Source organism: Carettochelys insculpta, chromosome 12 (genome assembly GCF_033958435.1).
Source record: "Carettochelys insculpta isolate YL-2023 chromosome 12, ASM3395843v1, whole genome shotgun sequence".
NCBI classification, from domain to species: Eukaryota; Metazoa; Chordata; order Testudines; family Carettochelyidae; genus Carettochelys; species Carettochelys insculpta.
The window spans coordinates 45,212,255-45,235,467 of NC_134148.1; the positions used below are offsets into that span (position 1 = coordinate 45,212,255).

General features: G+C 38.5%; 1 protein-coding gene across 4 annotated transcripts in view; it reads right to left on the bottom strand.

The window, feature by feature from the left end:
• Positions 1-291: 291 nt before the first annotated feature.
• BLM (BLM RecQ like helicase) overlaps positions 292-23,213 on the bottom strand; it is a 44,682-nt gene continuing 21,760 nt past the window's right edge. For all 4 annotated transcript variants that reach the window (XM_075007093.1, XM_075007091.1, XM_075007092.1 and 1 more), the window contains 15 exons: positions 20,709-20,900; positions 19,723-19,841; positions 18,026-18,139; positions 16,705-16,803; positions 16,455-16,603; positions 14,804-14,910; positions 13,964-14,124; positions 13,180-13,375; positions 12,526-12,716; positions 7,117-7,252; positions 5,727-5,926; positions 4,512-4,704; positions 3,837-3,959; positions 2,909-3,107; positions 292-613 (listed from right to left, as the gene is read on the bottom strand). In XM_075007093.1, the coding sequence (XP_074863194.1) occupies positions 439-613; positions 2,909-3,107; positions 3,837-3,959; positions 4,512-4,704; positions 5,727-5,926; positions 7,117-7,252; positions 12,526-12,716; positions 13,180-13,375; positions 13,964-14,124; positions 14,804-14,910; positions 16,455-16,603; positions 16,705-16,803; positions 18,026-18,139; positions 19,723-19,841; positions 20,709-20,900 (2,354 nt within the window). In that variant the 3' untranslated portion in view covers positions 292-438. The remainder of the gene's footprint in view (positions 614-2,908; positions 3,108-3,836; positions 3,960-4,511; positions 4,705-5,726; positions 5,927-7,116; positions 7,253-12,525; positions 12,717-13,179; positions 13,376-13,963; positions 14,125-14,803; positions 14,911-16,454; positions 16,604-16,704; positions 16,804-18,025; positions 18,140-19,722; positions 19,842-20,708; positions 20,901-23,213) is intronic.

Below are 23,213 nucleotides of genomic sequence, written 5' to 3' on the forward strand. Positions count from 1 at the left end.
GTGCTGATTGCACGCAACACTGACTTTTGGAGCCGTGCACTCCCTGTGCATCCAATCGAAGCACTGCTACGGGTCAGTCAGCACACCCCACAGATTCTAAGTATGCAAACTCCCCTATCTCAGGAGACCATCTTGGTTATGACAGTCATGTGGACTTCTGAGATGGACAGCCACTCGATACTCTAGGTTGTCCATTGCTGTTCCATAAGCTAGTCTTCTATAAAATCAAAATTAGAATGTTCTTTTCATAAGAAGATTATTTAGAAACAGGGAGGAATTAAAAGTTCCACATGAAGAAATGCATTTATTTAAAAGCATTTATTTAAACAAATACACCCTTTGTACTTGACAAAATATATGTCAAAGTTTTAATACACTTGAAAAACTGATGGAAATGCTGACTGCTTGTAGCTTTACACAGTATTTACATTCTAATAGTTACAACAGTGAGTAGGAAGGTTTAAGGAATTGTCTGGTTTTGGGCTTTGGTGGTGCCATAATCCCCAGTTTCCTACTGGTTCCTGGTGTGACCGTAGCACCATAAGATGTTGAACTGTATCTTGAGGATGCCTGAAATTTGGAGTTAGAGGTCTTTTTGTTGTTGATGTTACCCCTAGAAATTTAGAGGAAAAAAATGATGATTTAGCATATCAACATGCTACAGAATACCATAAAGTTGTACATTACATTTTATCTAGAGCAGAAGTGTTACATGTAGGGCCCCTGTGCAAAATTCACCTTAATGAATTTATGTGGTTTGCAGAACATGCATATTCACCAGAATCTAATCTTTCATTTAAAAACAGAAGTAAGTTTCTAATGCCCAGGGCTACAGAGGTAAGCTTTTAAACATGAAGCAAGTGTTAACACATGCTATAACAAAGTCTGAAGCAATCATGCAGCAGGGTGAAGTCTCTTGTCTCCTATTAATCTGAATAGTTTATCTATCAACTTTAAATGACATCTCAGCACCAACCTCAAATAATAAAACCATTGATCATTTTACCAGGTGGAATTGTAGAGAAGTTGGTAATTGCTTTAGAGGAAGAAATCCAGAAAAACAGGCAGAGAAAATAAGGGCAGAAAAAATAGTGAGATTAAAGGCACTGAATAAACAACATTTTGTTGTGCTCATGATTCATTTTAGCATCAGACCTTCTCTGCCAAATATTTTAAATACTGTTATGGAATACATTTATTTAATTGAGCAAGTTAGGCTGCATATTACCATATATATTTTAGCCCCAAACTTTGGGGAAAATATCTGTATGTCAAAATCCCCCTTTGCTATTCCCAAAAAAGGGAATCAGTCCTTAAACAGCTATTGTGCATGAAGGACCTACAAAGTTGCTTGTTCAGGTGGTACATATACATCCATAGTGACCAAATGCAACATAACACAATTTAAAGGCACTGAATTAGGCACTGTCTACCTATGTATACAGATAAGGAGGTGAAGCACAGCTATATTATTTTGCGCTCTGTATGAGCAGCTCTGGGCAAGATTCCAAGATAATTTTCTAGCACTAATCCCAAGTAAGCAAGCAAGCAAAAAATGTGAACAAAAGAGTCCTTAAATTTTGCTAGACCTGTTGCCTTGCCTGCAAGAGTTTTAAAAACATTGGAAAAGTATAGCAATAAAATTATGGTTTGCTTTATTAATATCAGAATTAAAAATTGCTGTAAAGCATGTAACTTTGACACGAACTTTTGAAAAACATTGGTGTCACTGATCAGAGTGAGAAAGGAAAAGAAGAACATTTGCCCAAGCAACACATCTGCAGTTGTGTGACTACGTCAAAAGCCACAAAACTAATGTTTAGTAATGAAGATAAATGTCAAGGTTCTGGCATGCTTATTAGCATATTAAAAGGTATATTAATGCAAGATTCCAGCTGGAAAATTACAACTTGGGAATGTCTGTCCTGCTCTTTCATTTTTAGAGGAGTGGGAGATTTCAGAGGGGAGGTGCAGAATCAAGCTTAGAATTTTTTCCATTATCCGAAAAGTGATTTTAAAACAGCATGATGTGAGATTTTTGAATCCCTGGATTCTTTGGTTTACTGTAAATCTAAAGAATGGCTCTAAATCTACCAGGACCTTAAAGTGATTAAAGTGAGGCTTGTGGAGAGAAATCCTTAATGTGTTCTCAGTGCATAAGATTTGTCTCTTAATTCAATCCCATCCCGCACAGCTACATTGGGTTTGTTTCCTCTCAAACTGCTGGATTCCTGGACAGCAAGGAAGAAATCATCTTCTCTGCAACTCCATATTCTAGCCTTATGTTAAATCAGAGAGGGACGAGTGCCTCCCAGATCCAGAGACTCCACAGAAGTCCTATGTGCCTCTGGAGTATCATCATCATACAGTAATGGCTTTATGAAGAGGCTATTAAGAATTCCAAATCCATGTTTTTCATGCTCATAGACGAATACCTCTCTCTCCACTCACCATCTTCCATTGACTGTGTTTTTCAACATAAAATAAAAGTAAACAATCCAATATTGTATTGCAGGGGTCAGCAACTTTTCCCAGGCAGAATGTCAAAATTTGACCTTTTGACCTCTATGTACAGTCCAAGTACCAGTGATACTTTTTAAAGTCATTAATGGCCCTACTTACAACAGCTTCAATAATTAATAAATTATGATTGAGAGCTTTACCACTTAGACGGTGGTTGGTGGCATAAACTAGTCTTTTGTTAAACCACAGGTGGTATGGCTTTGAGCAGGCTTCCAGCTGCATGGAAGAAGAGGGACAGGGCTGAGCTCCCACCTCGCATGCTGATGAAAAACAGCCTGGTGTGCCACACTTGGCACACATGACAGGGGTTGTTGACCCCTGCTCCAGCATGTATTTTTAGTATCACATTATTTTGGTAACTCAAATGTTGCAAGTATTAACATACCCCTTGGAACGAGACTGTTGGCTACCACCACAACCTGGTTTTTTTTTCTTGGATTCTTTGAAGAATGGGATTCTTTTCCTCTTCTTTCCTTTCTTTGTGGTGTTGCAAAAATAGCTAGAAGTTATGCATGTGTCCTCCACCTCTTCACTCTCACATTTTCTAGCATCCGAGGCCACAGTTTGATAAGAGTCAATATCATCTACAAATGAACATTTCGTTAAAACTAATGCAACCAGGACACTGTGTGGGATAACTTCCACAAAATAATTCCTAAAGTGTATCTTGTTTAAAAACATCCAATTTTTGATTTAAAAACAGTTAGTGATGGAGAATCCACCAGAACACTTGGCATATAGTTCCAATGGCTAATTACCTTTACTGCTAAAAATGTACACCTTATTTTCAGCCTGAATTTATCTAGCTTCAACTTCCAGACATTGAATCATGATATGTTTCTCTGATAGAGTTACAGTAGACAAAAGTGTAAGTTATAGGAGAATTTCAGTCTGTGTTTTGTTCACCAGTGGTATAATGCTAACCCTTAATTAGTTGATGTGAATGAGAAAATAAAGTGCAAGATACATCCTAATGCTGAAAATCTCTATGTTCCCAGTTCTGAAAGGAGGGCAAACAAATCAGCAATCTTACTTTCCTTCTCTCATTTTACTCTGGACATCTGAAGTCTAGTTATCTATCACTATGTATTTTTAAGAGTTATAGTGAATCCCTCCTGCCCCTACTTTCCCATTCTGAGACTCTTAGTTAAGGATTCTTTTGGGCTCCGAGAAGCCACAATTTACAGAAATGAAAGTCTGAACACAAGCTATACAGCTATATTTTAATGTGGACATCTTGTTTATGTAACTTCATAGGGAACAGATATTTTTTAATTAAAAGCATCCCCATTTAGATGCAAGGTATACTAAACCTGGCAGTGCCCATTCAGAGTACTTTTGCATGACTTGAATTATTTCTGCACCATATTTTTCCAGTTTGTCTTCTGTAACACCATCAATCTGAAGCAAAACCTCTGAGTCAGAAGACAAGGTTTCTGTAAAGCAGACAAAGAAATTTGATTCAATAAAACTTACATCAAATACAACAGACTTTGCTTTTTTTTTTTTGGACACAAACATTTAAATGTAGGTTTAAAATTCAGGTACAGTGGAGACAGCATTAAATCAGATAACCAGATCAGCTTTTGGAAGTTTGTTGGAAGATGAGCAATATGTAGCCCATCAAAAGGATGTCACACTCACCTACTAAACAAGGAACAAATTGATTCAGAAAAATCTTAAATACTTGTTCAAGAGCGCCATTATAGCGTTTAATTATAGAGCACTGACTCATGCCCATCATGCCCAGTTTAGGAACAGGTGTTTAAAGAAATCGGGGCAGAATACAACACATGCCTCTCCTCCAGCATGTACACTACAATTAGCAGCAAGCTGAGGGATGGAAGTCAATCGAAGTGCTCTGAAAATGTCACAAAGTGTGTCATCCCCCTAACCAATGTAAGTCTATCCCTGGAATGAATCCTGTCCTGAACCAAAAATAGCTTACTGCTCCGCAGAAGTTTTGGGTCATGAAAATAAACAATTACCTGCTATTTTTTTGAGTGTAGCAGTGTTAAAAATATTGAAATAATGGACATCAAAAACTTTTCCAAGAGTTTTGCAAACATCTGTAAGTTCCACAAGACATTTCTTAACCATCTCTTCTCGTTGTGACATTTTTGTCACAGATGCTCTTTGCTTTCGAATACTACTGGCAGTCTCAGTTTCATAGAACTCCACCTGTTAAAGTCAGAAATAAGTAATCTATGAGAGAAATTATTGCAGAGCAGCTGAACAGTCTTTAACCAGCAAAAACAGCTATTAAAACTGAACTTTCATTTTTTGGTAACATTTGTCATTGACTTAACGTAACTCTTCATCCAACTAGAAGAACTCTGTACAAGATCTTTTATGTATATGAGGTTTTACGAAATGGATCCCAAAATCATGCAATTACTAGGCATAATGCTTTTTAAAGGATTGTAGGACTGAGCTCACAAAACACAGCAAAAAAATAAAGCCACACAAAATTCAGGTGAGGGTTGCTGGAGCTTGTGGAAACATTTTTGAGAGCTGGTGCTTAAAAGCGGCTTCTCCTAGCCCTACTTACACACAAGGATTGCTCTAGTAACCAGTAAGCTGGCTAAGCAGTCTCCCACAGTTTAGTTTTCCTTGGAGCTAAAAACTGGCTGATGAAGAGAGGTAAGGATCTACTGATAGACTGGGGTTACAAGAGAAAGGGGCAGGGTACAAACAGCCTCAAAGAAAGGAGAGTTTCACCTCTTTCCTCCACTTTACTAGCACCTTGTGTGTCCTAGGAATCATAAGATTTTGCCAGTTTTGCAACTCTCCTTGTGGCGTGTAAACCAGTTGATGCTCCCTCATGAACTGCTTTTCGAATCATGGCCTACCACTTGAAAAATCCTTGGTTAAAGCATTGGACTGGAAACCAGACCTACTGAATTTTATTCTCTGCATGTGATGAGAAAATTCTGTTCCCCAATTTGCATTATCTACAACTAGGCTTACTAATACGCTTGACCACTCACCAGAGTTTAACGAAGTTTACTGATTGCAAAACACCCTACAATTATTGACTAAATGAGACCATAGAAGTAAGTTATTTTTGTTTTTAAACTCTCCTGGCACTTAGTGTAAATTCAAAATATCTGCATGTTATTAAAAGACGAGATGAGCAAAACCAGTTTTATTTTAAGGAAAATAGAATGTAGAAGTAGAGAAAAAGTAAACTTGACACACACCTGTAAATATCCATCTAGCACATCCTGTGCTCTCTCTCCTACCATTACATATGCTACCGCTTGCTCAGAGGCAGTGATATACAACTCTTCCTCCAGAATCTTATCCAGTACCAGCTTTCTAAACAGCCTTTCTGCATTATGTCGTGAGTACGCAGCTCCTTTCCCAAATATACCATACTGAATCCTAGCACTTTTTGTTCCTGTTCAGTAAGAACAAAGAGAATAGATCTGTCATAACCAAGCAAATAAGTTACACAACTGCGGAAGGCAAAGGAGCTATTTTGCACAATCCATTCACAAAAGCTGAACAAGTAACCAAAGCTTGAAGACTTTTTAAAATAATTATCTTTTTAACTACCTGATGGAGTCTGGTTAAGGCTAAGATTTTTATTTGTTCTAGAACACATGCCACATTGATTATTCTCAAGAAGGAACCCTACTTGTATATATCTTGTTTCAAGCTTCTGCCCATGCCTATGAGGAGAGATTAAAAAGACTGGCACTTTTCCGCTTAGGCTGTGTCTACACTAGAGCCATCTGTAGACAGCAAAGTTTCTGTCCAGCCGCTCTCTCGACAGAATAGCCAACCAGAAGCACAGCAGACAAGGCTGCCTGGTGTCCCAGAAGCCAGACAGAGGGCCCCCAGGAATGTTTAGACCGGCTTTCTGAATCTGTCGACAGAGGCATTCTACCTCATGGGGGAGCAGCATACTGCTGTCGACAGAAGTGCTGCATTTTGTCAATTTACTGTCAACAGAATGCCCTGGGAATGTGGACGCTCCATGAATTTTGTAGACAAAGCACCAGTTTTGTCAACAAAACTCTCTGGTGTAGACATAGCCTTAGAAAAGAGGATACTAAGTGGGGATATGATAGGTTTCTATAAAAGCTTGTTGAAAAAGTAAATAAGGGAAAGTTATTTACTGGTTTCCATAACATGAGAACCAGAGATCACCAAATTAAATTAATGGACAGCAGTTTTAGAACAAAAGAAAGTATTTGTTCACACAATGTACAGTCAACCTATGGAGCTCCTTGCCAGCAGAGGTTGTGAAGACCAGGACTTTAACAGGGTTCAAAAAGAGCTAGATGAATTCATGGAGGACAGGTCTGTAAATGGCTATTAGCCATGATAGGTAGGATTAGTGACCCTGGCTTCCGTTTGTCAGAAGACAGAAATGGGTGACAGGAGAGGGATCACTTGATGATTACCTTTTCTGCTCATTCCTCTGGGGCACCTGTCATTGGCTATTGTCAGAAGACAGGATACTGGGCTAGATGGACTTTTGGTCTGAACCAGTATGGCTGTTCTTATATTCATTATGGGTCCCCAGGCATACAGCATACATTTGGCCTGCACCAAATATTTGGGCAGTAATACAAAACTTACCCAAGAAAATGTCAATCATCATGTTCAACGTATACCTTCCAGAAGTTGCATTTCTTCTTCCCCTTTGTCCACAGTGCTCTTGAACAAATCTTACAATACTTTTAACTTCATCCGTCACATTTCTTGATTTGTAATCCTATCACAACAGATTATATTAAGATTTTTGTCCATTGTTACTAAAACAATTTGCTACTGACATCTTTGTTTCTCACTGTTAGGCTTTTCCAATCTTAAATTAATTCTGATCTGTATATAGATTGCCTATTTACATGCATATGCCATTGCCATAGAAATTTTAAGCTAGTAAACAATCCTTTAGAAACATAAAAGAATTAATTAGGAACCCATATTTCAAAGCCACTTTACTGTTACTAGAAAGACAGAACAAGATAACTATAGTACCAATAACTAAAAAGAGGAATAAGGATAACCCTGGGAATTACAGACCATTCATCTTAATGTCAGTGTCCAGAAAGCTAAAGGAACAAAAACGAACAAGAAGTCCTGTGGCAACTTATAGACCAACAGATATTTTGGATAGAGACAGAAAAATAGCCATGTTAGTCTGTATTCTATCAAAACAAAGAAGCAGTCATGTAGCACTTTAAAGACGAACAAAATAATTTATTAGGGTTATGAGCTTTCATGGGACAGACCCCCTCCTTCAGATCATAGCCTTACCAGAACAGACTCAATATATAAAGCACAGAAGTCCACAAATTGTTATCAAGGTTGGCAAATCAGAAGAGCAGAGGGACAGAGCAAGGTGGGGAAGTTAAGTTTTTGTTAGATAAAACATCAAAGTATGTAAAAGAGTCCTTATAATGGGTCAGGTGATTGCTGTCCCTGTTTAAACCACGTTAAGGTGTCGAATTTGAATATGAATGTTAGTTCTGAGCATTGTCTGTGTAGACAGTTGTTAAAGTCCCTTTTCAGTAGGGCAGAGGCTCTCAGGTCTTTAACAGAATGGCCCACTCCATTAAAGTACTGTCTGAAAAGTTTGTGTATTTGGAGATTTTTGATGTCTGTTCTATACCCATTTATTCTTTGTTGAAGAATGTTTGCAGCCTGTCCTATATACATGGTGTGTGGGCATTGTTGGCACATGAAGGCATATATATGATGTTAGTTGAGAAACAGGAGAATGTGCCAGTGATTCTGTAATTAACATGGTTACATGCAGTAATGGTATCTCCAGAACAGAATGTGGACAAAGTTGATATCGGGGCTTGTTGCACAGAAAAGTTCCAGGATTAGTATTATTGTGGTATAGCCTGTTGTTGCTAGTGAGAATCCTCATAAGGTTGAAAGGTTGTCTGTACGAGAGAACAGGCCTGTCACCTAGGACCTTCTGGTGACCAACCACCCCTGGGGCTCCTGGGGCAGGGGGGAATGCCATCTTGGCAGGGCTTGGTGAAGCCAAAAAGAGCCGCCCCTCCCCCTCCATATCTCCCAGTCCCTTATTTGGGACAGGGAGATATGGTCATCCTAATTTTGGAGCATAAGCTTTTGTGGGCAAAGACCCACTTCATCAGATGCATCTAACACAGCGGGTCTTTTGGTGCATAAGCTTTCGTGGGCAAAGACCCGTTGTGTTAGATGCATCTGACAAAGTGGGTCTTTGCTTAATTATTTGCTCTATTATCAGAGGGGTAGCCCTGTTAGTCTGTATCTGCAAAAACAAGAAGTCCCATGGCACCTTATAGACGCAGATATTTTGGAGCATAAGCTTTTGTGGGCAAAGACCCGCTTCATCAGATGCATCTAACACAGCGGGTCTTTTGGAACATAAGCTTTCGTGGGCAAAGACCCGTTGTGTTAGATGCATCTGACGAAGCGGGTCTTTGCCCACAAAAGCTTATGCTCCAAAATATCTGCGTCTATAAGGTGCCATGGGACTTCTTGTTTTTGCAGATACAGACTAACAGGGCTACCCCTCTGATAATAGAGCAAATAATTAAGCAATCTATACAAATGATATAAAGGTGATAAGTAACGTGTATTTGTCCACAACAAATTTCGTCAAGTCAAACTTGTGGATGGTTAGGAAATGGTAGATGTAGTGTATATCTTGACCTTAGTAAAGCTTCTGATACTGTCTTTCATGACCTTCTCATATAAAACCTAGGAAAATACAACTTAATTGGAGCTACTGTAAAATGAGTGCATAACTGGTTGGAAAACCATTACCAGAGATTAGTTATAAGTGGTTCAGAGTCAAGCCGGGAGGGAATATCAAGTGGGCTCCCACAGGGATCAGTTCTGGATCCAGTTCTATTCAATATCTTCATCAATGATTTAGACGATGGCATAGGGAGCACACTTTAAAGTTTGCAGACAATAACAAGCTGAGAGGGTTTGCAAGTGCTTTGGAGGATAAGATTTAAAATTAAAAAATGATCTGGACAAACTGAAGAAAAGGTGTGAAATAAACAGAATGAAATTCAATAAGAACAAATGCAAAGTACTCCACTCAGGAAGGAACAATCAGTTGCACAAATACAAAATGGAAAATTATTGTCTAGCAAGGAGTGCTGAGAAAAGGGATCTGAGGGTCATATTGGATCATGAGTTAATAATGAATCAGTTTTATAACAGTGTTGCAATAAGAGCTAACATTATGGGATATATTAGCCTCATGTTATAAGCAAGACATAATTCTTCCATTCTACTCCGCAAATCAGCCCTCAGCTGTAGGCTTGTGTCCAATTCCAGAAGCCACATTTCAGGAAAGATGTGGGCAAATTGCAGAAAGTCCAGAGAAAAAACAAAACAAGTTACTAAAGTTTTAGAAAAGAAGGCATATGAGGAAAGATTGGAAAAAAAATGGATTTGCTTAATGTGGAGAAGAGAAAACAGAGGTGACATGACAACAGTTTTCAAATACATAAAGAGGAGGGACAAAAAACTGTTCTTAACCTCTGAGGATGGGATTAAGAAGCAGTGGGCTTAAATTGTAACAGGAATGGTTTAGACTGGACACTACAAAATTTTTCCTGTCAAGGTAGTTAAGCACTGAAATAAATTGCCAGGGAGGTTGTGAAATCACTGTCATTGGAGATTTTTAAGAGTAAGTTAGACTGATGGTTGTCAGAGATGGACTATAATATTTAGTTCTGCCATGCAGGGGACTGGACTAGAAGACTTTTCAAAATCTCTTCCAGTCTTATGATTCTATTTGGTTTAACAGACTTATAAACTCAGGCAACATCTACACTACAGTGATCTGCCGACAGACGTTGCTGTCAAAACAGATCTTTCGAAAAAACTTCTGTTGACAGATCATGTCCAACACAGAATGTGGATAGCTCTGTTGATCTGCTCTGTTGACAGAGAGCAGCTGGACTGCTGGACCTTCTCTCAACAGAATGGCCAACCAGAAACACAGCAGACAGGGCTGCCTGGAGACCCGGAAGCCCTGTCTGTTGACACACAGGCCCAAGAGCATCCACGCAGCGTTTTTGGATTAACTCTTCTCATTGACTTCAGTAATCTACTGGAATGAGAAGACCCCACAGTAACTCTACAGAATTGTTCAACAAAGGTGTTCTGCCTAGTGGGGGAGAGGCAGAAGGCTGTCGACAGTATGTTGACAGAATGCAGTTTTAGTGTGGATGCTCCGTGCATTTTGTCAACAAAACTCTCTAATGTAGATGTGGCCTCAGACCTCAAAAGTATGTTGTTTAAATATTCTGTTAATCCAGCTATCTGATTTTAAAAATTCCTATATAATATTTACACAACTCATCAGTAACAAGAGTTGGACGCATACATTCTACTGCATCCAAATAATATGCTACCTAAAGTCTACATTCTTTTATTCAACATTATCATTGGTTTAAAATTGAGAAGAGTGTGATGGTGTTATGCTCTGGGCACAGGATATTAAGCAAAGTGAGGTCCTTTAGACCATGGATGGGGAATCTATTGCCCATGGGCTGGATACAACCCCCCGTCTTGCCTTGATCCATCCCACAAGGCTTGGGTTTCTCTCTTCTCCCCTACCCTGCAGCAGGAAAAGCTGGTGCTCACATTCCAGTCCTGTGATGAGTCTTTTAACCCTCAGCATCCTCCCGCATGAGGAAAGTGGTGGTGAATCAATACCAAAGCCGCTATGTGGCTGGCTCTGCCTGGTGGAGGGAAGGATGCAGCACTATGTCCAGCCTTTCCTCCTAAGCCTCCCAGCTGAGGGAACAACAGAGGAGGGAAGCAGCCCTTGCGGGCACTGCCCCACATCACTACCACTGGCTGGGAATCACGGACAATGAGAGCAGCAGGGGCCAGTGCTTGCAAGAGCAGGGCAATGCAGAGCCACCTGGTAAGAGCCCCAACTTCCCCCGCCCCTGCATCCAGCCCTGACCCCGTACCCCAGTCTGCTCCCCAGCAGTCCCCTCCCACACACTAACCTCCCCATTTTTTGTCCCACCAAAGAGCCATCGGGTCACCCCATAAAATCTAATAGCTCCTGGTCCCCAGAAGTGTTAATCCAGCCCTGGGGGGAAGCCCTGAGCTTCAGGGCTTCCCCCCACCCATACTTCCTGTGAGGCAGGAGCACAAGGAGAACCCTGGAACCGTACACTGTATGAGGAAGATGAGAAGATTTTTTTTTTAAATGCTTCTCACTTGAGGACCAGTAAGTGAGAGTTTCAGGGGAGGGATTGTTTGTTCCTCATCTGTGGAATGATTTTTCTGTGGTTCAGTGCCCACGACAAAAAAAAAAAGGTTCCCTATTCCTTTCTTTACACTATAATATTGACTCAGGACTTATCTACACTTACCGAGTGATTATCACTGAGAGAGTCAGTTTAGCGTGTCTAGTGAAGACCCACTAAATCAACCAACAATTGCTCTCTCATTGACTCCAGTAGTCTATTGGAATGAGAAGACCCCACAGTAACTTAACCTAAGGTAAGACTTCAGCTACAGTATTCACATGGCTAGAGTCACATAAATTAGGTCAACTTTGTCCTGTAGTGTAGTCCTTCCCTGATCGTGGAAACAAACAACTTGCTGCCTCAGTTTCTCCATGTGTAAAATATTTCAATCTTACTTACCTTGAGGTATTATGGGGATTAGTGTTTGACATCCTCTGCAGTTTAAAAACTAGGTATACTAAATTCAAATCAGCAGACTTCTTAAAGAAGCTTACATTTTGTGTGGGAAAAAAGTCCTGTATTTTTTCCTCACTTTTTTTTTAACACTTAAGGTGACAGGCCTTCCTTTCTAAGGCACCTCAAAAACTACTTTTACTCTTCTTGAACACAGTAAATTTATATTGCAACTGAATACCATTTTAGCTGTTAAAGGAAAATATGAGAAAAGGGTAAGTATGTCACAAGATACGGAAACCCTCCCTACCCCCAAAATTTTAGAAGCTCACATTTACAGATGATGTAATAATTCTTTTACCTTCTTTCTACAGCAATTGTCACAAGTTACTTCTGGATGTTCTTTACAAAAGTTAAGATTAAAACCAGTTTCACCAAAGTAAGCCAAAAGCTGTATTCTCCGGCATTCATGAACATTCTCACAGTAATGAACCATACTATAAAGGTTGTCGAAGTGGGTTTTTCTTGTTTGACTATTTCCATCTTTTTCCACTGAAATAAAATTAATTGTATTCGTTACACAACATCTAAAAAGACTAAAGTCATCACTGACCAAATTAAATAAAAGTCAGCTACCTAGGCAAAAAAGGAAAAAAATACATTTTAAGTCTGTCAAGACATCTCCTTCCACTTTTGAGAACATGGAACAGGAAGAAAGCCACAGAAATGGTCTCAGTATCTATCCAAAAGTAGAAGTTTCAAAATTCTGCAAAATTAATAAATCGGTTTGGTTTTTAAAACTAAGATATAGGTAAAAAAAAATTTCAGAGAGGGAAACAATGAAAGCATGCTGGAGGAACCCTGCAACTGAAGTGACTTAGTCCAATGCTACATAGCACTTTGAAGGTCTTTAAATAGCTAACACAAACAGAACAGGACAAAAACCGAACACTGACTGAATTACTTATTTTCTGTTATAACATTTGACATATCAGAGATGGGAGTCATTGCTTACTTTGTATTAGCCTTCTAAGCCTGTTTACATCACTGTAACTGTAGAAAAGCACACAGTGTGAAACTTCACCATCTCGTCCAGCTCTGCCAGATTCTTGATAATAACCTTCCACAGATTTAGGGAGGGATGCATGAACAACATAACGTACATCTGGTTTATCAATTCCCATGCCAAAAGCAATTGTTGCACAGATGACCTGGAATAAAAATTATAAATTTTTAGTCATACAAAATGTTACATTAAGAATGTATTGTGATCATTCATATGAATTTATATTGAATGCAAAATTAATTCCGGTGTACTCCAAGAGGAGTAAGACACTCTCAGTCAAAACATTAACATTTACATATGTTAGCTACTTTAACCACTAGACTCTTTCCAGGAAAGTAAAGCACAGAACTCAGACAAAATCCACATTCTAGCATCTGCCTTGTGATACACTTGCTGTGTGACCTTGTGCAAAACGCTCAATGACTTTTGTGCCATTTTCTCTCCACCTGTAAAAGTGCCATATACCTCACAACAGTACTACAAGGCCTCAAGTCCTTAACTTCTGTTAATTACTTAGGTATAATGTTTATTACTGTTGCTTAGAAGTATTTCATGTAAATGTGATGCTGGCTTTAGCATTTCCCCTACAGAAGGGACAGCAACTGTTTTTTATACTAACTTTGGTTTCATTTTCATGTGCCTCTTGCTCTCATTTAGGCTTTGAGTTTTTGTGACAGTCCCACGTGACTCCTATAGAATCTCCATGAAAATTCTCATTTGTTTTCCCTTTTACCTGACACCCATCCTGATTGATCCATTTTCGTTGTACAAGATCTCTGACCGAGTCACTGAGGCCAGCATGATAGGCAAGTGCAGCAAGACCTTTTTCCTGTAGAATTTCAGCTGTTTTGTTACAGTCCTGCCGTGAGAGACAGTAAATTATTCCAGAATCATCTGTGAATATAAAGAAAGAGAGAGTTTGTGCTAAAATACAGGTTCTTCTGTTTCACAACAATCAACAGTCTTCTTGGTCAACCCAGCTTATAAAATCCATTTTAAGATGTTGCTAAAAAATAAGTGTTTTCATGACAAAGGTAATTTCCTTATTACCAAACATTTATTAATTCCTTATTTAGATATTTTAATTCACAAGTCCATATCATTCCTTTTTTCCTATTCATTCCCAGCAGGAACTCCTACTTTAATGCGTCCTTCTGATTCATCATAAGTCTTGATGTCAAAGAACTAAAAATTATTTGTCTCAAACATTTTACTTTCCTACATTTACCAGTATTCTCAAAAGGCACAGGAAGCTGAAGCAATTATACAAATGCTACCGCCTTATGCAAGAACTACGAAGAGTCCTGTAGCACCTTATAGACTAACAGGTTTATAGGAGCATAAGCTTTCATGGGCAAAGACCCACTTCGTCTGCATTACATCTGATGAAGTTGGTCTTTGCCCGTGAAAGCTTATGCTCCTATAAATGTTAGTCTATAAGGTGCCACAGGAATTCTCGTTTGTTTTTTTTTTTGAGGATACAGACTAACATGGTTACCCCTCTGATACTTATGCAAGAACTATAATTCATATAAATATAGAGGAGCAGATTCAGCTACAATTCAGTACTCACACGGATGATATTTTTTGATCCATTCCAAGCAGTCCAATGCCACGCTTTTTGGCTTTTTGGGCAATACGTCATATTTCAAGTTATGCCTGTTAAAGCTCATAGTAAACCTAAAACAATGGCCAGAACACCTTAGCTTCACATACACTGTACATTTTAAAAAGAGCAATAGTATGAGTCTTCAGACTAAAAGGTCAAAGCAAATGAAACCAGAATGTCACCCTGAACACACAATTTTGAATCCAAGATGAATAACCACAGTATAGCACAATTTTACACTATGCAATTATCTCCACAGGACTGGAACCATCTGGAACGATTCCAAAGGAACTAACTACTTCCTCCCCTAAACTGTTGAATAGGGAGGTTTTCTTCATTCTGTCTGAGATTGATTTTCCTCATTTTTTGGATCTGGGATCACTTTGGTAAATGTTAGTGTTGTTGTATTTGTCCTATACCTGGGAAAGCAGAACGCAGGCTTTCTCCCTGCAGTACATAAACTGGTAGGACAGACGTGTTCACAGAGACAGGACTGCACTCCCTGATTAAAAATAAAATTTATCTATCTTAACATTTTTTCCCTTTTAAATCTTGACATGTTTTTAATATGCAGATTGTTACATGCATTATTCTTCAGGGCATGAAATACAGTAAATTACATTTCTTTCCACATATTCACAACATGTTGATATGTTTGTGTCAACCACAAAAAGCCCAAATGTCCAGATTTTTAAGATATCAAATCAATGTACAATTTAAAGTGACAACTGAATTATCTATCTGTGAAGTCTTAAGTACACTGGTAATACACTTTGTAATAGTTTTTAAACACAAAAATCTACAAGAAGTATGCACCAAAGCATAACTATCCCACTTACTTTATAAAAGACTATCACAGTGTCCACTAGCAATAGAAATTTACCAGGTCTGAAGCTAAATAACTATGAACCAGGTTTTTCCACTGAGTAGCACTTTATTTCACAGGTAGTAACTTTAAAGTAAATAGGTCTAAGCAGGACAAAATTAGATCGAGCTATTGCATGCAATGTACATGCAATATAGTCCAGATTTCATTTGATACCTTAATTGTATTTTTTGCAACATTAAAAATACTTGCCATAATCAAGCTTTGGAATTCTCCCACTAAATGCTACAAACCATCTCTCTACACATATATTTTTTCCCCCACTGAACAGAATGTCAGTACACAAATGATGTCTGTATGCGCAGGGGGTGGAGGTGGTCCAGGAAGAGGGGTAGGCTGACAAGTGTAGAAAGCAGGGGGCATACCCTCCTATTATTCTTTACCATCATTACAAGCCTTTCATCACAATTATAAGCCCAAAAAAATGACAATTTACCTCCCCACCCTTTGAATGATACACTTAATGAAACTTTACTGTGTGAAGATCTGCTCTCCCCAAGTGGGGAAATAAATTTGTGAAGTCTGCTCTTTATTTTTAACACTTTTTGTATTTAATGGATTTTAAAATCCATGTTTACAGTCACATGAAATTAGATACAATTATCTATGTTTTTAGATGACTGAATAGGGTTTAACACAAGTCCATTTCTTCAACTAAAAGTGATTTTTTGTCTGCCTAAATAAACTGCTATTTTCACAATTTTTTCATAATACTTCCAAACAACTTACACTTGTGGTTTTAGCATCTCAAGTTGATTCAGAATATCCTTTTGTACTCTGGGATTAGCAGTAGCAGTAAGAGCCATCATAGGAACAGAGCAAAATTTCTGGCGAAGAATGTTCAGACGTTTATAGTCTTGACGAAAATCATGGCCCCACTAGTTTAAAAAAAGAAAATTATACTTTTCGCTCTCTACTGAATAAAATGGTCCAACTGTTTTGAAATTGTGGGTATTTAAAAATATAAATCAATATCTACCTGACTGACACAATGTGCTTCATCAATTACGAAACGTGCCAACAGTCCTCTCCCATACAGATTTTCCAGAGTTGACATCAATCTGCCACTTGAACAAACCTAGGTAGACCAACCACCAAGAGCAAAATAATCAGACTATTTAAGTAAGAGATTATAAAACTAAAGATTTTGTAATGAGGTTCTCTCAACTGCATACAGAACCTTTAAAGCACTCCTTGATGGTCCTCATTCTTGACAAATTTTCATGAACAACTGGGAAACTGATGTGGAACTTAAAACCTCATTTTTTCAATCCAGCCAAAATTCCTTTTTGACAAGCAGCATTAGGGAAACCCACTTGTTTCTGTGATTGGCCAAATAAAGAGCCTATTTATGACCAATCAGATGCAAAATTTATTTTGGGGAAGGACAGACTTGTTAGCATGAACTCACCACCACTAAACAAAACCACCAAAGGGCTTTCAAAGAATAATCAAAAACAGCATTTCATATTTATGATTTCTACAGTAAGAAATTAAGACAGCAGAATGATGCCTTTGATACTGATTTAAAAGCAATTATTTGATTGGGTGAAAAAAATGTTTTGACCCATAATACTCTCAAGAGTCCTAAGAATTTAAGCTGAAAATAGTGCAGTTCCTAGATCTGTTACACTTATAACTGGTTACTCCATACCAACCAGCTGGTGAAGACAGACTGGAATGCATTTTAGAAATTAATATGTCAAGCTTTAATTTCATATTTCACCCCTTTCTTGGATTGTTGTAATTAACCAAACAACAGTCCCAAACAGGCAGCATCATATACATTCATCTAAAAACGTTACAGGTTGAACTTCTCTACTTCAGCAAACTCAGGACCTGACTTGTGCTGAATGAGACAATTTGCTGGATCACGGCTGTTCAATATTGTCTAGAAGCATTACCAACACTTCCACTGCCTACTCAGCTCTTAGAAGACATTTAGGGGTAAATTAAAGCACAGAACACTGAAAGCCAGGACAGGTGGCTGTAAACAAACAACGGGACTGCGATAAATTTCGTCACACCCATGATAAGTTGTTGTCTAACAAAAACAATGCTGGATTACGCATGTTGCTGGACAAGAGAGTGTGGAACTAGAGAGGTTCAACCTGTAGTAGCTTATCCCTTTGAATTCTGTTGTTGTGGTTTCCTGATAAATGTTTGTTGTGTTTTTTTTTTTTTTTTGTTTTTTTTTTAAAATGACCTCTATTAAAATCATTCTCACAAACATTTTTAACAGTAGAACTCTTGGTTTTGTTGTCCTGGTGACAGCTTTTGCTTTTGAGATAAATACAAACCTTTTCTGGAGTAACATAAAGAAGTTTTATTTGCGGATCTTTTTTTGACAGCTGCATATAGATTTTGGAAGCCTCACTATCAGTCCTATCACCAGTCAAATAAGTAGCAGAAATCTATATCATAAAGAAGAAAAAATACGATATTTAGATTTAATTCATCATCCATTTAGGTTAAGAATTGTTTTCATAATGTAATGTTTATCCTACTTCTAAACTAAAAGTGCACATGGCCTATTTATGTTGTGTCACTGAATACGGAATGTGACTAAAACACTGAAAATGGTAAATACATGCAAAACACAAAAAACTTGCATTATTACAGGCATAACACTGTGCTCTCTAATAAGGCAAAAGACTGGGAATCAGAACTCCTTCATTCTTCTCCAAACTATCAACAAAGCACTGTGTGACTTGGGAATCATCCACTCTCTTCTGTGCTCCAATATTCCTATCAATAAAATAGCTGTAATATTTGCTTACTTCACAGGTGTGTTATGAGGCATAGGTCATATTTGTAAAGTGATCTGAGATCCTACATGAGAAACGCTATAGATATTTTTAGAAGACACAAAATATTATTAAATAAAATTTGTATCTTCCATAGTACACACAAATGTATAATAGTGTGGCACCAGAACAGATGACCTATACTCTAAGGAAATAATTCATTTATACCCTGATTAACTTTTAACTTCAGCATAAGCAGTAAATTCTAACAAGAAATTAGCCTCTGCTATGAAAAAGAAAGGAAACTTACTTTGGTGTAATACAAACAACAAAAAGGCCCAAACACTGGCTCTCAGCTGCAACTCCCCAGCTGGGAATTCGGTGTAGGTAAGTCCCCAGCAACCACAGAATAAGTGTAGCTGGCTCTTACATCACCATCCTTGCAGCACTCAGCATAGATAGGTTTACTGGCAACAAGATGTGATGAGACACCATGGTCAAAGCACACTGTGCTCCAGTATTCTCTAGATTGCAGGTGGTCACTCAGGGACTGTTGACAACCAAGTAAAATTGAGCAGTTTAAAGGTTTAAGATTGGAAAGTAGCAGCATGCTCCTGCTTAAACCTCAACCCACCTCAGGTGCACTCAGGATTTTGTCCTTAAAGGGTATCTATTCCCCAAAACAAAAAAACTACTTACTTTTCGAAACAGTTGCAGTTGCTCATAATGCTCATCAACATAACCACCAGGTAATTTCTAGTTAAATCCTCAGCCACCCTTAGGACTTTACTGCCATGACTATGCTTTCTCTAATTAAGTGTCTTCCCTCCACGTGCCCCATTTTTCCAGCAATGATGAGCAGCCACATTTGTCACCGAAGTCAAAAGGGACAGTGGGTGCTTACCTTTCTGGAAAATAACAGGTTGCTTTTTGCTCTAAAATAGGCATTTGAAGCCTATATTTAGGCATTATATTTGAAAGTTTAGTCTAACCAATTTTTGCTTGAGTGCATTCAGAGGAGTCAATGACAAAATTGCTGTTTACTTCTAATGAGCCTGATTTACAGTTAACTGACATCACTCCTGTTTTTCCAGTCCTAGGTATTTGTATAGTGTATGTATGCTTACTTGTTCTGTATTTAAATATGCAACTATTTCATATTAAAAAAATTAAATAGAAAATAAAATTCATCTGGAAAAAATTAGATTTCTCTTTTATCCCTTAAAAGCAAAGAAATTGTTCAAACTTACATCCAATGTCATTAGCTTCTCTACTTGATCTAATATCAATGACCTCAGTGGAGAAATTACAATAGTGACACCAGAGGATACACAAGCTGGTAGCTGGTAGCAAAGACTTTTACCACCACCTATATAAAAAATGCAAAACAGTGTATGATATCTTTAGAGTGGGAAAGGTAGAATCAAATTTGTTAAATTCATCTCAAAATGTAGGAGGATCAAATTACATTTCTACAAAATTGAAGGCACACCAAAGAGTTTAAATTATGGATTCATTTGAATTAAAACACTTTTTAAAAACTATTCCTTGCATGAACCAGATAATGAAACCATTTTCACTGTCCCAACAGAGAGAAATGCAGAATTAAACAGAGTAAAAATTAAACTCCTCAGATGTAATAAAAGACTCTACAATTTATGTGAGGTTTTTTGTTTTATTAAATATAAATTTTAACTGGCAAGTGTTTTCTGAAGTGCTCTTATAAAAATGCTGTGTTCTAGAGTTTAACATTCAAGTCTCATTTCACTGAGTCTTTGGTCCTCTTAAAACTGATTTCCAATGGGGATGCAAGCTGTATCACTAGGTAAACAGACATTTCACTGACATATCTCAATTGTTCTGAAGTCTTTAAATGCCAACTACTGTCACATATTCTATGACCTACAACTTTATTAGCAGAGTTACCATGTGGCTTATTACAGAAATCAGAACTTTAGCCACTTTCCCATTAAATACTACAGGCAAAGGCTAAATAAATTCCAGGGTTAGTAAGTTATTAGGACTCTTAAACCCATCAGATCCTGACAGCTTGGTAATGCATTATCGCTTCCCCCAGATGTAGGGAGTTTATTAGGTTTACCACAAATTGTTAGTCTTCCTACAGGAACTGAATCTGTGTTAATCTCTATAAGTCTTAATCTATGTAACAGAAGTTTGGGCAAGAGCTCATACACCCATGAAAGTTTCCACTTAACTGATGTACACAGATACATACCCGTGGGCATTAAGATAAAACAATCTTCACCCAGCAGAGCAGCATTAACGGCTTCCAGTTGATTTGTCCGAAAATGGTGCAGGCCAAATTTTTTGTGAAATATCTTCATCATTTCTTCAGAATGGGGAAATGCAAAGCCTTTGAAGCGTGCTAGTGCTGGATGTTTGGATAGTGACTTTTTCAGCAGTGGGTCTAGTAGAAAAGGAAAGCCTATTAAAAATTAGCATTGTAATTGGTTCTCTGTATTTTACTGCTACTCTTACTATTACATTCCACACAGAATCAAACCCTGCAGAGGATCCAGCTGATTCTCAGAGCAAAGCAGAAGAATTAGTTTACTTTTAGACATGACCATATTTGTACATCAAAGCTGTTTTATTAGTTATGAAAAGAATTATAGCCCAAAGTGGAGAAAGGGGTTGCTTTCATCCTTTCTGCAGCTGCTACAACACCACAAATTAAAGCCCATGTTACAAAATTTTACTTAAAATATGTAAAATGTACATACAAGTTCATGAACACTCTATGCCAGGGGTCCGCAACCTTTCCGAGATGGAGTGCTGAAATTTGAACTTTTGACCTGTGTGTACGATCTGAGTGTCAGCAATACTTTTTAAAATCACTAATAGTCCTATTTACCTTAGCTTTATTAATTAATAAATTAAGATTCAGAGGTTTACCCTTTAGGTGGTATTTGGTTGCATTAGCTGTCTTTTGTTAATCTACAGGCAGCATAGCTTTGAGCAAGCTCCCAGCTGCTTGGGAAGAGGATGGGTGGGGCTGAGCTCCTACCTTCCATGCTGATCAAAATCAGCTTGCACACTACTCTTGGCACACATTCCAGAAGTTGCTGACCCCTGTTCAGAGTCATGCACAATTTAGTATTACAGCAAACCCTCGATTAGATGGACCCTAATATAATGGACTCTGGAAATAACGTATGCTGTCTGCCAGCCCTCCACCCAAGTAAATGCCAGAGACTCACCAGAACCACCACTGGGACTGGAGGAGCTGCCAGGGCTGGAGAGGCCACCGCGCAGCCAGAGGAGCTAGGGTAGGAGAGGGGGGCCTGCAGCAGGGTGAAGGAGCTCTCCTCCCTGAGCTGTATGTGCATGGAGCATGTCAGCACCCATCTGCTGCCGTCTGCAATGGTGATGAGCAGCAGCCATAGTGTTGGAGGCTGCTGCCTGCTGGCAGGCTAGGGGTGGCCACACAACTTTTGGAACCAGGGGCTGAAGGAGTCGCAGCACTGACAGCTGCAGTAGGTGGAAGGAGCCAGGCTGGCAGTCAGCTCCTCCCCTGGTAATTGGGAGAGGGAGATGGAGGTATGAGGGGAAGAATGGGGCAGAAAAGGGGAAGGGATGAGAGTGGGGAAAGAGGACAGAAGTGAGTGATGGGCTGGGAAGGTCAGTGCATCACTACACACTATAGCCATTAAACAACAGACTTCTGGCACCAACGGACACCCCTTCCTCTCTATGAGTCCATTAAATTGAGGGTATACTGTACATTCATATTTCTGTTTCTATTTATAACACAAATTCAGATAGTTTAAAAAGTGGCTAATAGAGAAATCAAGATTTTCCTGTCAAACATACTGTGTAACACTGTGATCCAAAAATTCAGCTCATTTTCAGGTTAACTTCAAGTTCCACTGGATATGTTTTACAATACAAAACAAAAACTGTTTCTCTCACAGGGTAACACAGATCACTAAATCAGCACTCAACTATTCACCACTTCAAAAACATCAAACTATTTAAAGAAAAATGCGTGCATGCAGAGTGTGAGACAGTCAAAAAAGGAGATTTTGAACTCTAGCACTTCCATGCACGTTTGTGTAGTGTTTGGATTTCAGTGGATGAAAAGCAGTGGCTCATTATATGAAATGTATACCTTACTCTCTTAGACCCCTTTTTCCACATTCATACAGTTGTGGTATTTATTTGTGAAGGTCTAGGTTTTGTTTTGTGGTTTTCAGATTAATGGAACGAAGACCCCCCACACACACACACCCAGTCCTGTGTGTTCTGGTAGCACAGCAGAGCTGTGAAAGAATGGAAGCAGTCCTTTGGGAGCATTTGAAATGTAGGGGGTTTGCCAGGTGGCACAGAGCCAACAGAATGGCTTCACTGCACCTCATATCTTTAAGCATGGAGGATGTGGCCAAAAACACCAACTGGACCTCAGTAAAAACAGTCTGGAAGGGGCACATTACAGGCTTGTGCAATTTATCATAGTAGCTTAATTTTGAGCAGCTTCAAAGCTATGTTAATTATGATGCAGACTAGGGTCAGAATTCAGGAGGGGAAAAAATTAATAAAAGGCTGAAAGACATTATTGCACCTGCAAGAACATAGGGACAGAAAGTCTGTTTTAAGACATTAGGTACATGAAAATATTTTCTTTGCACAATATAACAAAAATAATTCTAAGTTATTACCATTGTTCTAGTGCTTACAGGATTGCTACTATAATAAATACATTCACTTCATATTTTGCAAA